The 16159-nt window shown below is 45.5% G+C and overlaps 1 protein-coding gene across 1 annotated transcript in view; it reads left to right on the top strand.

The window, feature by feature from the left end:
- Positions 1–16159, top strand: part of STAG3 (stromal antigen 3) — a 299481-nt gene that overhangs the window by 257261 nt on the left and 26061 nt on the right. Inside the window, exons 28-30 of the mRNA XM_044278889.1 lie at positions 7866–7988; positions 11029–11258; positions 12425–12560. Coding sequence (XP_044134824.1) covers positions 7866–7988; positions 11029–11258; positions 12425–12560 — 489 coding nt within the window. The remainder of the gene's footprint in view (positions 1–7865; positions 7989–11028; positions 11259–12424; positions 12561–16159) is intronic.

Raw genomic sequence — 16159 nt, 5'->3', positions numbered from 1 at the left:
GCCTCTCCCTCTCAGGGAGGACCTGCTGTCTCAAGGACTGCTCTTCCACCAGAATTTACAGTCGCTTCGTTTAACGGCGTGGCTATTGAGACCTCCATCTTGAAGAGGAGGGGCTTCTCAGACTCGTGAGGACCATGATAAGAGACAGGAAACCAGCTTCCTCCCGGATATACTATCGTACCTGGAAGGCCTTTCTTGCCTTTTGCGAGAAGTCAGGTGTTTTTCCCCTTCGGTTCTCCGTTCCGGTGGTCCTCTTCTTTCTCCAGTCGGGTCTTGAGATGGGAATGTCCCTGAGCTCTCTGAAGGGTCAGGTCTCTGCTCTGGCCATTTTCTTTCAGCGGTCTCTAGCTCTGCTCGGTCCGATGAGGACCTTCCTACAGGGGGTGGCGCATTCGGTCCCTCTGTGTGTTACTCCCTTGCCCCCCTGGGATCCGAACCTGGTTCTGTCTTCTCTCCAGACAGCTCCTTTTGAACCCCTGAGGGACATTTCTCTGAGTCTTCTCACCTGGAAGGTGGTCTTTTTGGTGGCCATCACCTCTATCAGGAGGGTATCTGAGCTGGCCGCCCTTTCCTCCAAGGAACCCTTTTTGGTCTTCCACAAGGATAAGGTGGTACTGCGCCCCGGCCCTTCTTTTTCGCCCAAGGTGGTCTCCGCCTTCCACCTTAATGAGGACATAATCCTGCCCTCTTTTTGCCCTGCTCCGGCGAACCCCAAGGAGCGTGCTCTCCATTCTCTGGATGTTGTCCGTGCTTTGCGGGTGTACCTGTCGGTTACTGCCCCATTTCGACGCTCGGACTCCCTTTTTGTGGTTCCTGGGGGGCCTCGTAAGGGTCTGGCGGCCTCCAAGGTCACTGTGGCTCGGTGGATTCTGTTGACTATTGCCATGGCCTATCGGTCCTGGGGTAGGGTTCCCCCAGCGGGGGTTACCGTGCACTCCATCAGGGCAGTGGGGGCCTCCTGGGCTAAGCACAATCGAGCCTCTACATTACAACTTTGTAAGGCGACCACCTGGTCGTCCTTACATACCTTTACCAAGTTCTACCAGCTGCACTCTCTGGCATCGGCTGATGCTGCCCTAGGGCGCAAGGTATTGCAGGCTGTGGTTCCTGTTTAACCGTTGGACGTTTTCCCTCTGGAGGTGTTGGTCTCCCACCCCATGGACTGCTCTAGGACGTCCCATGGTCTGTGTCCCCCAATGGAATGGGCGAGAAAAGGAGATTTTTTTGTGAAACTCACCAGTAAAATCTTTTTCTCGTCTTTTCCATTGGGGGGGACACAGCTCCCACCCATTCTTGTCTGTTACACGAGGGGTTGGTTCTTTCTATTGGGACCTTATGGTTAACGGCCTGATAGCGGTATTCCTCGGTTCTGTTTTCTTTATTAATAGTTGGTTTTTGGTCTCCTTCTCCTACTGCTTTTGCACGCACTGAGGTCCTCCTGTTTGAGCATGGGGGTATAGTCAGTGGAGGAGGAGCAGTTTTTTTTTCTTTTTTGCATAATGTCTCCTCCTAGTGGTAGCCTAAGCTATACCCATGGTCTGTGTTCCCCAATGGAAAAGACAAGAAAAATATTTTACAGGTGAGTTTCACAAAAAAAAAATCTCCTTTTTCCTGACGGACAGCGTACTGTCCGAAACGCGTAGATTTGAATTTTGGTACCCACTACTCACCGTAGTCTGTATAGTGACGTCACTATCTGCGCGAGGTATGAATTATACACTCAGTGTTTCACGCGCTCAGATACCATGGTCAGGATTGACCACGGCATCTGAGGGGGTAGTTGCGGGTGTCTGCTATAAGAAACAACCTACAACAAAACACTGAGGCTAATTAGCTATAAAAAATTAACATTTTATTGAAACATTAAAAAACATCCAACAAAGAGATGACAAACGTATAAATACTAAGTGCGGTACATACCTGGGGGATGTAAATCATGGGTATGACGGTAGGAAAAATATAGAGAGAGGACACTTAGGCTACTTTCACATTTGCGTTCGGGGCTCCGCTTGTGAGTTCCGTTTAAAGGCTCTCACAAGCGGCCCCGAACGGATCTGTACAGCCCTAATGCATTCTGAGTGGATGCGGATCCACTCAGAATGCATCAGTCTGGCAGCGTTTGGGCTCCGCTCCGCTCAGCAGGCGGACAAATGAACGCTGCTTGCAGCGTTCGGGTGTCCGCCTGGCCGTGTGGAGGCAAACGGATCCGTCCAGACTTACAATGGAAGTCAATGGGGACGGATCCGTTTGAATGTGACACAATATGGCTCAATTTTCAAACGGATCCGTCCCCCATTGACTTTTAATGTAAAGTCTGGACGGATCCGTCTGCGGCTACTTTCACACTTAGATTTTTTTTTTTTTACAATATAATGCAGACGGATCCGTTCCGAACGGATCCATCGTCTGCATTATATGAGCGGATCAGTCTCAGACGGATCCGCTCTGAACGCAAATGTGAAAGTAGCCTTAGCCTGTTGGGTGGGCATCAATACATATAAAGTGCAAAATGTGCAAAACAAGCCCTATTATACAACAGAGACAGTATCCCTACCCTACCAATGAATGCCAAATAGTATGTAATGTATCTAAGTAACCACATACCCTTCCAAGTGTGATATCTCCTCAGTAAGGCTACTTTCACACTTGCATTTGGGGTTCCGCTTGTGAGTTCCGTTTCAAGGCTCTTACAAGCGGCCCTGAACGGATCCGTCCAGCCCCAATGCATTCTGAGTGGATGCGGAACCGCTCAGAATGCCTCAGTTTGGCACCGTTTGGCCTCCGTTCCGCTCAGCAGGCGGACACCCGAACGCAGTTTGAAGCGTTCGGGTGTCCGCCTGGCCGTGCGGAGCCAAATGGATCCGTCCTGACTTACAATGCAAGTCAATGGGGACGGATCCGTTTGACATTGACACAATATGGTGCAATTGCAAACGGATCCGTCCCCCATTGACTTTCAATGTGAAGTCAGGAGTCCCTATTAATATACCATCAAATCGGAGTTTTCTCCAATCCGATGGTATATTTTAACTTGAAGCATCCCCATCACCATGGGAACGCCTCTATGTTAGAATATACTATCGGATTTGAGTTAGATCGTGAAACTCAGATCCGACAGTATATTCTAACACAGAGGCGTTCCCATGGTGATGGGGACGCTTCAAGTTAGAATATACTGAGAACTGAGTAATAAATGCCCACTGCTGGGCACCTGAGGGGTTAATTGGTGGCCAGTGCGGTCCCCCCTCCCTCCCCACAGTATTATATTCATTGGTGGCCAGTGCAGCCCCCCTCCCTCAGCAGTATTATATTTATTGGTGGCAAGTGCGGCCTCCCCTCTCCCCTTCCCCCCTAATTAAAATTCCCCCCCCCATCATTGGTGGCAGCGGAGAATTCCGATCGGAGTCCCAGTTTAATCGCTGGGGCTCTGATCGGTTACCATGGCAGCCAAGACGCTACTGCAGTCCTGGCTGCCATGGTTACTTAGCAATTTTAGAAGCATTATACTGCGCTGTCTGTGACCGGCCGAGAGCTCCTCCTACTGGTAAGTGAAAGGTCTGTGCGGCGCATTGCTTATAGCACAGACCTTTCACTAACCAGTAGGAGGAGCGCCCGGCCGGTCACAGCACTGATCAGCACTTTGTATGTGGATATGAGTACTGTCAATGCATTCTAGGGCCAGATTGCAGATGCACAGTGGAAGAACGGGGCCGAGTATGGACAGAAATTACTGTTCAGAGGTGTCTATACCTGTATTATACCATCCAGTAGGAGGCACTAGAGAGCCAGCTTTTGTTCTCCTATGTAAGAGCTTCTTTACATTTAAGAGCTTGGGAAACTGGTTTCGATGTTCACCTTGGACATTCAGCAGCATTTGAAGCGCGTGGTCACTGGACCGTGGAGCCATCCTCTGGGGAGGAATCCTCTCTCACTGTCTGATAATGAATCTGGATTAGGGGGATGTCTATGGAGAGTTACCTACCAGAATACATGGTGCCTACCGCTAGATGTGGTGGAGGAGGGCTAATAGTACGGGGCTGTTTTTCATGGTTGCCCCTTATTTCCAGTGAAGGGTAATGATTTATTTTATTATAAATCTCATACATAACAAAAAAAGATTCTTACAGACTGCTGTACAATTGCTGTTATATATTGTATCATTCATTTTAAGTAACTTAAAAGGATATGCTGCCAGGAGAGGGATCAGCAATCTGCAGCACTCCAACTGCTGTGAAACTACAACTCCCAGCATGCCCGAACAGCCTACAGGAATCATCCTACAGCAGGGCATTGTGGGAGTTGTAGTTTTACAACAGCTGGAGGGCCGCAGTTTGAGGATGCCTGTCTTAGATAGTGGAATCTACTTATTACCCAGCGTAGGACCATCGGTGGATTTCCAGGCCATCGCCACCACCTTACCTGCACAGAAGAGACAGACCTGTGGGAAATCTCATGAGAACCTTGTATAATATCATTCATATTACTGTAGAGAAATCAGTTTTGGAAACTTCAAAGTGGTCACTTAGAAACTTGATAACTGCTGACCAGAAAGGGAATACTTTAGAGCATAAAGTATCATAAATGAGTGTTGGGGAAAATGGGCACACATTCAGAAACTGTCCCAGGAAAGTGGGGCTACAGAAGGGGCCCGACTCCATGTTGTCACCCGTGGTTGTAGAGTGAGGGGTCCAGTAGGCTCATATAGGTGTGGTGGGCAGCTGTCCACATACAATACATTGTTATCAGCACTCATGAGGTTAGTGTCTCTGTAAGGGTACTGTCACAGAACCGTAAGTTGTGTACCTGTGTCTCCGCAATTTGCGAACTGCAAAACACGAGTACTGGCTATGTGTTCTGATTTTTTTAAGAACCCACATGGCCAGCCCTATGATAGAAATGGCTATTCCTGTCTGTGATTGCGGACAAGAATACGACATGCTCTATCTTTCTTGTGTGGCCGCGGAATGAAACTACGGATGCGGACAGCACATGGTGGGCTGTCCGCATCTTTTGCATCCCCATTGAAATTAATGGGAATACAAAATTGTGGAACGGATGTGGACCCAGAAATACAGTGGTGTGAAATGTACCCTAACTGGGAGCTCCTGCTGCCACTGACATAAGCCGGCCAGTGTGGACTCTCATCCTTCCCATCGCATTGTCTTCAATCATAAAATATTATTCACCAGCTTATTTAGTTCTTTATATCATATATGCTACTTTTGTTACAGACATTTTTATTTTCACTGTGCTTCTCCATTTATTTAAAAAATCTAAAAATAGTAAAAACTTATCAGTAAAAACTTGGTGTAAGAGCGCAAAAAATCTATACCTTGGCATATATTGCCTATAGCAGTGGTGGTGAACCTATGGCACGGGTGCCAGAGGCGGCACTCAGAGCCCTCTCTGTGGGCACTCGCACCCTGGTAAAAGTCTATGGTGTACCAATATGCCTTAGACTTTTATTTAGCTATTATAGATAAATGATAAATTACATTGAAGATATACTATATTGGTATTCATTGCCATTGTAGTCTTGGCACTTTGCGATAAATAAGTGGGTGGTAGGGTTGCAGTTTGGGCACTCGGTCTCTAAAAGGTTCGCCATCACTGGCCTATAGGCTCCCATGTGTGTGTATAGAGAGAGTTTTATAATAAAAAAAAAAATATATATATATATATATATATATATATAAAAAAAATATAACACACACACCATATGGTGTACATTTTTTGTTCCCTGGATGGAACAGCCCCGCAGGCTACCCTATTCTGTACACATCCGGTGAGCAGGACGTTATGAATACATTTAGCGTATGTATCAGAAGCTTACCCAGCACATATGCCAAACGGCAAGAATAAGGGCACCAGAGCTCTTCACTGGAGAGACAGGTCTGTTTGGAATTGAAAGGGAAAGGCATTGATTTCGGGAAGTTCTGGTAGTGATTGTCCATTATAGTTTTGCTCAATCCCACAGCCATGTCCCTGGCCATCTCTGCAGTGCATGGGGCTGAGTGCTACATACAGTAGCTTGCGTCCATCTGTGAGAATGGCGTTCCTCAGGTATCCTACAGATGCTTTTACACTGAACAAAAATGTAAACACAACACTTTCAGTTTTGCTCCCATTTTGCATGAGCTGAACTCAAAGATCTGAAACATTTTCTACATACACAAAAGACCCATTACTCTCAAATATTGTTCACAAATCTGTCTAAATCTGTGTTAGTGAGAACTTCTCCTTCGCCTCGATAATCCATCCCACATCACAGGTGTGGCATATCAAGGTGCTGATTAAACAGCATGAATATTGCACAGGTGTGCCTTAGACTGCCCACAATAAAAGGCCACTCTGAAATGTCTCACGCAGTGCAACACCTCTCCGTCGCATAGAGTTGATCTGGTTGTTGATTGTGGCCTGTGGAATGTTGGCCCACTCCTCTTCAGTAGCTGTGCGAAGTTGCAGAATATTGGCAGGAACTGGAACACGCTGTCGTATAAGCCAATCCAGAGCATCCCAAACATGCTCATTGGGTGACATGTCCGGTGAGTATGCTGACCATGCAGAACTGGGATGTTTTCAGCTTCCAGGAATTGTGTACAGATCCTTGCAATATGGGGCCGTGCATTATCATGAGGTGATGGTCGTGGATGAATGGTACAACAATGGGCCTCAGGATCTCGTCACGGGATCTCTGCATTCACAATGCCATCAATAAAATACACCTGTGTTCGTTGTCCATAACATATGCCTGCCCATACCATAACCCCACCACCACCATGGGCCACTCGATCCACAACGTTGACATCAGCAAACCGTTTTACCCACACACACAGTCTGCCATCTGCCCTCAACAGTGAAAACCGGGACTCATCCGTGAACAGAACGCCTCTCCAACATGCCAGACGCCATCGAATGTGAGCATTTGCAGTCAGGTCCAGACCCCGATGAGGACGGCGAGCATGCAGATGAGCTTCCCTGAGACGGTTTCTGAAAGTTTGTGTAGAAACTCTTTGGTTATGCAAACAGGTTGTTGCTGCAGCTGTCCGGGTGGCTGGTCTCAGAAGATCATGGAGGTGAACATGCTGGATGTGGAGGTCCTGGGCTGGTGTTGTTACACGTGGTCTGCGGTTAGGTCGGTTGGATGTACTGCCAAATTCTCAGAAACGCCTTTGGAGACGGCTTATGGTAGAGAAATGAACATTCATTGCACGGGCAACAGCTCTGGTAGACATTCCTGCAGTCAGCATGCCAGTTGCACGCTCCCTCAAACGTTGCGACACCTGTGGCATTGTGCTGTGTGATCAAACTGCAGATCTCAGGGTGGCCTTTTATTGTGAGCAGTCTAAGGCACACCTGTGCAATATTCATGCTGTCTAATCAGCACCTTGATATGCCACACCTGTGATGTGGGATGGATTATCGAGGCGAAGGAGAAGTTCTCACTAACACAGATTTAGACAGATTTGTGAACAATATTTCAGAGTAATGGGTCTTTTGTGTATGTAGAAAATGTTTCATATCTTTGAGTTCAGCTCATGCAAAATGGGAGCAAAACGAACGTGTTGTGTTTATATTTTTGTTCAGTGTATATAAATACTTATTGCGCCACCTAGTGGGCAAATAAGGTAAAGCTGTGAAATGTGTGAATGTACATTGCAGATGTAGCAGTGCTGCTGATGTTCACAGTTTCACATACGCTGCTGTTTGAGAGACTTAGAACCCGCTCATCCTGATCCTCCTGCTTCATGAACGGAATGCTCGAAATACAATGGCGGCTGACACAAGACCTCATACTAGTAGATGGCTGCTTTATATTGCTGCTTCTACCTCTTATCCAGTACATTTGTGTTTTCTTCTTCTAGAGAAGGTATAAAGTTTTCCCTGCGCTCCTCCCCCGGTGATCCCTGGTCTCCACAGAACCTCCTTTTCCTCGATGTATTAAGTGAATTCTCCCCAAAACTTCTTAAACAAGACAAAGCTGCACTGTAAGTATAACGGTTTCCACCTTCAGGGGATCCTCAAGTAACCAGGAAGCAGATCAGTGGGGGTGCAGAGGACCTCTGCCGATGGTCTATCCCAGTGGTGGCTAAGCTATGGCACGGGTGCCAGAGGTGGCACTCGGAGCCCTCTCTGTGGGCACCTGTACTCTGGAAAAAGTCTATGGAGTACCAGTATGCCTTAGACCTTACCTGCCATTCATCAGCGCAGGGTGTGCTATGAACAGCACAGGCAGCGCACTGAATGCAGGCCACGCTATTATAGTTAAATGATAAAGTACATGGAAGATATACCTTACTGGACTGTAGTATTCACCGTAAATTGCTTTGTTGGCACTTTGAGATAAAGTGGGTTTTGGGTTGCGGTTTGGGCATTCGGTCTGTAAAAGGTTCACCATCACTGGTCTATCCTGTGTGTCAGGTCTATCATTGCCTTGGGATATGTTGCCTATAGGCTTCTATATTATATATATATATATATATATATATATATATATATATATATATATATATATATATATATATATATATAGGATTTTGGACACTATGGACAATCTTTTGTAATTCTTACATGTGCCACTTTATGTGGTAATAACTTTGGAACACTTATCCAAGCCATACTGAGAATGTTTTCTCGTGACACATTGTACTTTGACGGTGGTAAATTTGAGTCAATATATTTTTCCATTATTTTTTTTTTTTTTTTAAATCAATTTTTTTTATTCTTTTAAGACCGATAGTAATGCCTTATAAAATGGTTATCATCCATCATTCCCCATATGTCTGCTTTATGTTGGCATCATTTTGTAAATGTCATTTTATTTTTTTAGGATGTTAGAAGTTTAGAAGCCGTTTTTCAAATTTTCAAGAAAATTTCCAAAACCATTTTTTAAGCACCAATTCAGATAGAAAGTGATTTTGAGGGGCTTACATAATGGAAACCACCCATAAATGACCCCTATTTTAGAAACGACACCCCTCCAATTATTCAAAACTGATGTTACAAACTTTAACCCTTTAGGTGTTCCACAAGAATTAAACGAAATGGAGGCAAAATTGCATTTTTATTTTGCATTTTTTTTCATGTTAATACATTTTTTCTTGCAACATAGCAAAGGTTAACAACAAAATAAACCTCAATATGCATTACTCTGATTCTGCAGTTTGCAGAAATACCCTATATATGGTGGTACACTGCTCTATGGGCACGTGGCAGTGGTCAGAATGAAAGGAGCGCCATTTGGATTTTGGAGGCAGATTTTGCTAGAATGTATTTTTTGGGCACCATTTTGTATTTGAAGAGACTCTGACGTACCCCTACAGTGGAAACCCTCAAAAAGTGACCCCATTTTGTTTAAGCGATTGTCTTACGTCAGGGTAAATTTTTTTGCGGGATGAGGTGACGTTTTAATTGGAACAATTTTGGGGTACATATTACTTTTTGATGACTCGATATTACGCATTTTGTAAGGTGAGGTGACAAAAAATAACCTGTCACAGTTTCTATTTATTTATTTTTTCAGCATTTTCCTGAATGGCTAGGTCATGTGATATTTTTGTAGGGTAGGTTATTTCAGACGCAACAATAACTAATGTGTCTATTTTTATTTTCATTAAGTTTTACACAGTAAAAGCATTTTTGACAAAAATATATTTTTGTTGCCATTCTCCGAGAGCTATATTTATTTTACCTTTGAGTGATGGTCTTAGGTAGGGTCTCATTTTTTGTGGGATGAGATGACTGTTTGATTGGTACCATTTTGGGAGACATATGTCGTTCTGATAATGTGGTATTACACTTTTTGTGAGGCAATGTGACAATAAATGGCTGTTTTGTCATAGTTTTTTTTATTAATTTTTTACAGCATTCACGTTAGGGGGTAGTTTATGTGATATGTTTATAGAGCAGGTTGTTGCGGACGCAGCGATACCTAATGTGGCAATTTTTTTTATTTTTGTTGCGTTTTACTCAGTAAGAGCATTTTTCAAAAGAAACATTTCATGTTTTTGTGTTGCCATTTTTATAGAGTCGGTCAATACGGATGCAGCGATACCTAATGTCTACTTTTCTTCTTCTACCTTTTTTTTTTTTTTTTTTACAATTTTCTTATTACTTAATTATGGGTGAAGAACACTTTTTTTTTTTTTCATCTTTTACAATTTTTTTTACTTAATTATGGGAAAAGAACACTTTATTTTTATTTTTTTTACGTAAAAATTTTTTAATTATACAAATCTTTATTTTAACTAGTTTTTTCTCCCCAACTTTAGGGGGACTGATCCCCTCTCCAATGCCCGGGTGAAAATCAGGGCTGTACCGCATGTGCATAAGGCTACATGCACACGACTGCCGTTTTTTGCAGTTCGCACACCGCGGATCTGCAAATAACGGAATCCGCCCATGTGCCTTCCGCAATTTGCGGAACGGAACAGACGGCCCGTTGTAGACATGCCTATTCTTGTCCACAAAACGGACAAGAATAGGATATGCTATTTTTATTTTTGTGGGGCCTCGGAACGGAGCAACGGATGCGGACAGCACACGGAGTGCTGTTTGCGGCAACACTGAAATGAATGGGTCCGCACCCGAGCTGCAAAAACTGCGGCTCGGATGCGGACCCGAAAAACGGTTGTGTGCATGAGCCCTTAGTATAAGAAACAAAGGTGCATGCACAAGTACACAGGGCTAGGTGAGATTATGTTGCTGCTAACTGGCCGTGTCAATCAAAGAAGCTGGGGAGGGGATAACCACAGAAAGTCGCGGGCTTTAGCCACCCTTGTTGCACCAAATGCCTAATTTATATTTTAGCAAAAAGTATAAAAAATTTAAATCTAGAGATGCAGCTAGAGATGGACCACTTGATGGCCATTGATGGACTGCAGATTATGGACAGATTTTCTGCCCAGTCATTATTGAAATAAAGCATTTTCCACTTATACAAGTTTTATAGGAACCTAATACAAAGGAAATCAGCAATAATTTGGTAATGAGTTTAAATCTTCCACTGCGCACCACCATCTTTTCCAGCTTACACTACCTTGAGGAGACGTGCCAGCAGTGCATTCCACCCGAAGAGGCTTTGAGCGTTAATAATGAAGGCAATGAAATTTGGGCGCCGCTTCATGCATATAGAAAGTCACTGGGTATCGACATGGAGTCTGGTCCTGCTACACCAAGCACACGAAGGGCAAAGGAGAGGAGAAGGACTCACTCACCCAGGGTCTCTCCAGTCACTAAGAAGAGAAGGTTCACCAAGGGTAAGTAAGGCTACTTTCACACCTGCGTTCGATCGGATCCGTTCTGAACGGATCCGCTCATATTAATGCAGACGGTGGCTCCTTTCAGAACGGATCCGTCTGCATTAGAACTTAGAAAAATGTTCTAAGTCTGAAAGTAGCCTGAGCGGATCCGTTCCGACTTTACATTGAAAGTCAATGGGGGACGGATCCGCTTGAAGATTGAGCCATATGGTGTCATCTTCAAGCGGATCCGTCCCCATTGACTTACATTGTAAGTCGGAACGGATCCGCACGGCCAGGCGGACACCCGAATGCTGCTTGCAGCGTTCAGGTGTCCGCTCACTAAGCGGAGCGGAGGCTGAGCGCTGGCAGGCGGATGCATTCTCAGTGGATCCGCCTCCACTAAGAATGCATTAGGGCCAGACGGCTGCGTTCAGGGCCGCTTGTGAGCCCCTTCATACCGGACCTCACGAGCGGACACCTGAACGCAGGTGTGAAAGGAGCCTAATCCTGAAAGAGGACGGAGGCTGTATTAGAAAGCCTGAGCTCCAACCAGAATGTTAAAGTGTGGACAGTGATTATGTATGCCGTTGGTGAGGACCTCCCAATGATGTCTATGGGAACATGTACGCTGGGGCTTGTTTCCCTCAACAGCCCCCTTTCTGAAACACAGCAGTAGGTTTGGAGTGGTAACTTCTTTGAAAGAAGGACCCATATGTTCTAGGCCTCTGTGAGGGCCGCAGTGGTTGGGTACTCACCAATCAGACATTGATGATGCATAAAGTATTAATGTATTTTGTTGGAAACCCCCTTTAAAGGGGCTCTCCCATTGCAACAGCTTAGCCCCAATCTGTCTGATCAGCAGTGGTTTGACTAGTGCCTGCCCTTTCTGAATGGACCTTTGTGAACGCACCATTCAGCTGTATAGGTCTGCTGGAGAAAGCTGTGTAAAAGCCAGCTAGTCCCAGCAGTGCCATAGAGCTGAATGGAGTGGCAGTTGGGACCACCCTTCTCATGATCAGGGGTGGGTTGGGAGACCAGTGGTTGGACCACTGACGATCACACTTATTCCAATCCTGTGTTGTCCTAATGAGAATCTCCTACGTAGATGTAGGACTATGAACAGGATGTGTGTACGTAATGTTCCCTTCTTTCACTACGGAGTTCTTACTTTCTTATTTCAGAAGATTCCAACAGAGTCCTGACTGACGAGGATGAGGAGCAGTCACCACTGTTGTCTTCTACAGTGCTGCACAGGAGGAAGGCCATGCGGAGCCCTGCAGAAGACGGGGGAGGGTCTGATTCTGATTTTGATACCAGGTCAGAAACACAAGTTCATTTCCTGTGAAAGTCCAAATAAACTGAAAAATTCTGTTAGACCTGGTTCAGGTCCAAACGCTGGTTAAGGGTACATTTATACGACCCTGTGTAATCCTTTCCCGCTTTGCGGTCCGTAAATAACGGAACCGTGTGTCCTTAATTTGTTTCTGTTGTGTTTCCGCATCCGTTTCGTATTTCCGCATTTTGCAATAGTAATATATCAGAATATTTTGCACCAAGATCAGGGGGCAAGGACTTCAATTACACGGAAACGGATCCGCAAAAAACAAATGACATACAGAATGGTTTCTGTATGTCTTCTGCAATTTGCGGATCCATTGACTTGAATGGGGCTGTGGACCGATCTCTGTTCGGACAATAGTAGTACAAGCTTCATATTTATGTGGACAAGAAATGCGGAAACACGGATGCGGACAACATACTAAATGTTGTCCGCACATATACTAAATGTTGTCCGCACATATACTAAATGTTGTCCGCACATTTTATTCACACATGGGAATGACTGGATATGCATCTATTCCACAAAATGCGGATAAAATTATATGGTTGTGTGAATGTACCCTTATCGTGTGTTTGTATGTGTTGGTGAAAATTTGCACCGTCTTCACTGTGACTAATCCATTTTTCTAGTATTTTTAAGTATAATTTTACTCTTCAGTTAATATTTCTGTTAATAACATCTCTCTGTACCCTGCATTTTTATTTGTTACGTGTCTTTTTTCTGGGTAATTATGTCAGGGGTAGCACTATGAGGTGGTTTGCATTGGGAAAGGTGGGTTGTTTTGGGGGGAGCAGTTAATTATTTTTATCTTTTTAGTTTTGGTCAGCATCACATATTCTTTGAGTTCTGTATATGTGGGAAGAGAGAAGGTGAATACCGCTATTACCTTCTCTTGAGGGTCCTCAGTGTCTCTGATTGCCAGGTGCCCAGCTGCTTGGCCAGCTTCCATAATCATGTACTGCATACAGTATACAGCCAAGTACAAGCGCATGGCGCTCTCCAGCAGACCCATAAAGCTGAACAGAGCAGCAACATACATGACTGCCAATCCATTGAAACGGGAGAGCACGGGGTCCTGTTCTCATGCTTGGTGGGGGCCCCAGCAGTCATATCCCCACCGATCACTCACTTAATATCCTGTGGATAAATTGTTGTAATAAACCCCTTTGAGCCTTTAACTTGACATACAACTAAATAAGTCCAGTTCGGGATTATTGGGCAAAATCAAACAATGCAGCACACCACCATTAAAAATCCCAAATTTTTATTTCACATTGTTAAAAATTGTCACCGGCAAACATAACATGTACAGCTCAGCTGACGCATTTCGGCTGTCAGTCGCTCTTACTCATAGCTATATGTTAATGTGAAATAACTACCGACCAATGAAACAGCATTGTGGTTGCAAATCAGAGATATATATATATATAAGAATACACTACATAGGAGTGTGCCATGTCACATAGCGGTGCCCACCCAGGTTCTAATCTGTGGGGTGCTGAAAAAGTCTTTAAGATAAAGGCCTCATGCACACGACCGTTGTGGGCATCCGTGGCCCTTGTGCCGTTTTCCGTTTTTTTTCACGGACCCATTGACTTTCGATGATGGAAAAATCGGAAAATGCACCGTTTTGAAGCCGTAGACGTGATCCGTGTTTCCTGTCCGTCAAAAAAATAGGACCTGTCCTATTTTTTTGACGGAGAACGGTTCACGGACCCATTCAAGTCAATGGGTCCGTGAAAAAACACGGTAGTTAACACATTGGTGGCCACCCCCCTAATTAAAATTCCCCCCTATCATTGGTGGCAGCGGAGAGTTCCGATCGGAGTCCCAGTTTAATCGCTGGGGCTCCGATCGGTAACCATGGCAACCAGGACGCTACTGCAGTCCTGGTTGCCATGGTTACTTAGCAATTTTTAGAAGCATTATGCTTACCTGCGAGCTGCGATGTCTGTGACCGGCCGGCGCTCCTCCTACTAGTAAGTGACATGTCTGTGCTATAAGCAATTCGCCACACAGACCTTTCACTTACCAGTAGGAGGAGCGCCCGGCCAGTCACAGACATCGCAGCTCGCAGGTAAGTATAATGCTTCTAAAAATTGCTAGGTAACCATGGCAACCAGGACTGCAGTAGCGTCCTGGTTGCCATGGTTACTGATCGGAGCCCCAGCGATTAAACTGGGACTCTGATCGGAACTCTCCGCTGCCACCAATGATAGGGGGGGAGATTTTAATTAGAATGAATCTACAGTACTACAGAAGAGGGGGGGGGGGCGGCCGCACTGGCCACCAATGTGTTAACTACAAGGGAGGGAGGGGGCCGCACTGGCCACCAATGAGTTAAATACAGGGGGGGGGGTCTGCCTCCTGCTGCCTGGCAGCACCAGAGGGCAGTCATGTACACAGTTCTTTTAGTATATTCTAACTTGAAGCGTCCCCATCACCATGGGAACGCCTCTGTGTTAGAATATACTGTCGGATCTGAGTTTCACGATCTATCTCAAATCCGATGGTATATTCTAACATAGAGGCGTTCCCATGGTGATGGGGACGCTTCAAGTTAAAATATACCATCGAATTGGAGAAAACTCAGATCCGATGGTATAAAAGGGACTCCTGACTTTACATTGAAAGTCAATGGGGGACGGATCCGTTTGCAATTGCACCATATTGTGTCAACGTCAAACGGATCCGTCCCCATTGACTTGCATTGTAATTCAGGACGGATCAGTTTGGCTTCGCACGGCCAGGTGGACACCAAAACACCAAGAAGATCAGCGGGTTTTCCATTACCTCTGAGAGGCCATTCTCTATCTGGACAGGAAAAGGCAACTTTCAAGATCGCTTAAAAGGATCCACCTCCTCCTCATCGTTTCATGCTTCATATTCATAGGACAAGGCTTTGGTACTCTCCAGGATTGGGGTTGGGGCCACAGGGTCTCCAGTTATGTGCTATGGTTGGAGATTAGAAGTCTTCACTATGAGCTGCTATGTAGTCTGACATTCCTGTCTTGCTCACAGTTGAAGCCTGAGAAGCCTTATGTCCCCTTATGCTGCAGCTGGGCTGTGTTGCGGTGGGTGGGGGGAATACTTTTTTACTTAAAGGTTTCCCCTTCCTGTAGGCAGGCACGATGGGTAGCTGCTGTGGGAGGCAGCGGCTGTTCCGGAATGTAGAAGGTGGGAAGGAGTCTTCAGCGGGGAGGTTTGGGGCACACCTTACAAGAGGGGATGCCGGGTAGCCACCATGGGAAGGAGCAGGAGCGGCAAACCATTGAAAAGTGGTGGATTTCCTTTCCTAAATTGTGAGCTCCTCAGCAGTCATGCAGGAAGAAGGAGAGGATGAACAGCGCACAGAGCGACAGGAACAGAGCTCTGAAACTGGCACAATATTCCTGGTGGGGTCTTTGCCATAGACAGCAGCGGTGAACAGGAAGAGTGTCACCAACCAGCGAGTGTAAACCCACTGTGCCACGTGTCCTAACTCCTCTAAGGGTGTTGTCTAAGTGAACCACTCGATCTTCACAGTACCCCTGATGGTGGGGATAGACTTTCCCGAGGGAAACACCAGGTCTCT

The sequence above is a fragment of the Bufo gargarizans genome, chromosome 2, assembly GCF_014858855.1.
Source record: "Bufo gargarizans isolate SCDJY-AF-19 chromosome 2, ASM1485885v1, whole genome shotgun sequence".
Lineage (NCBI taxonomy): Eukaryota > Metazoa > Chordata > Amphibia > Anura > Bufonidae > Bufo > Bufo gargarizans.
This window is presented reverse-complemented; position numbering and strand designations above follow the sequence as displayed.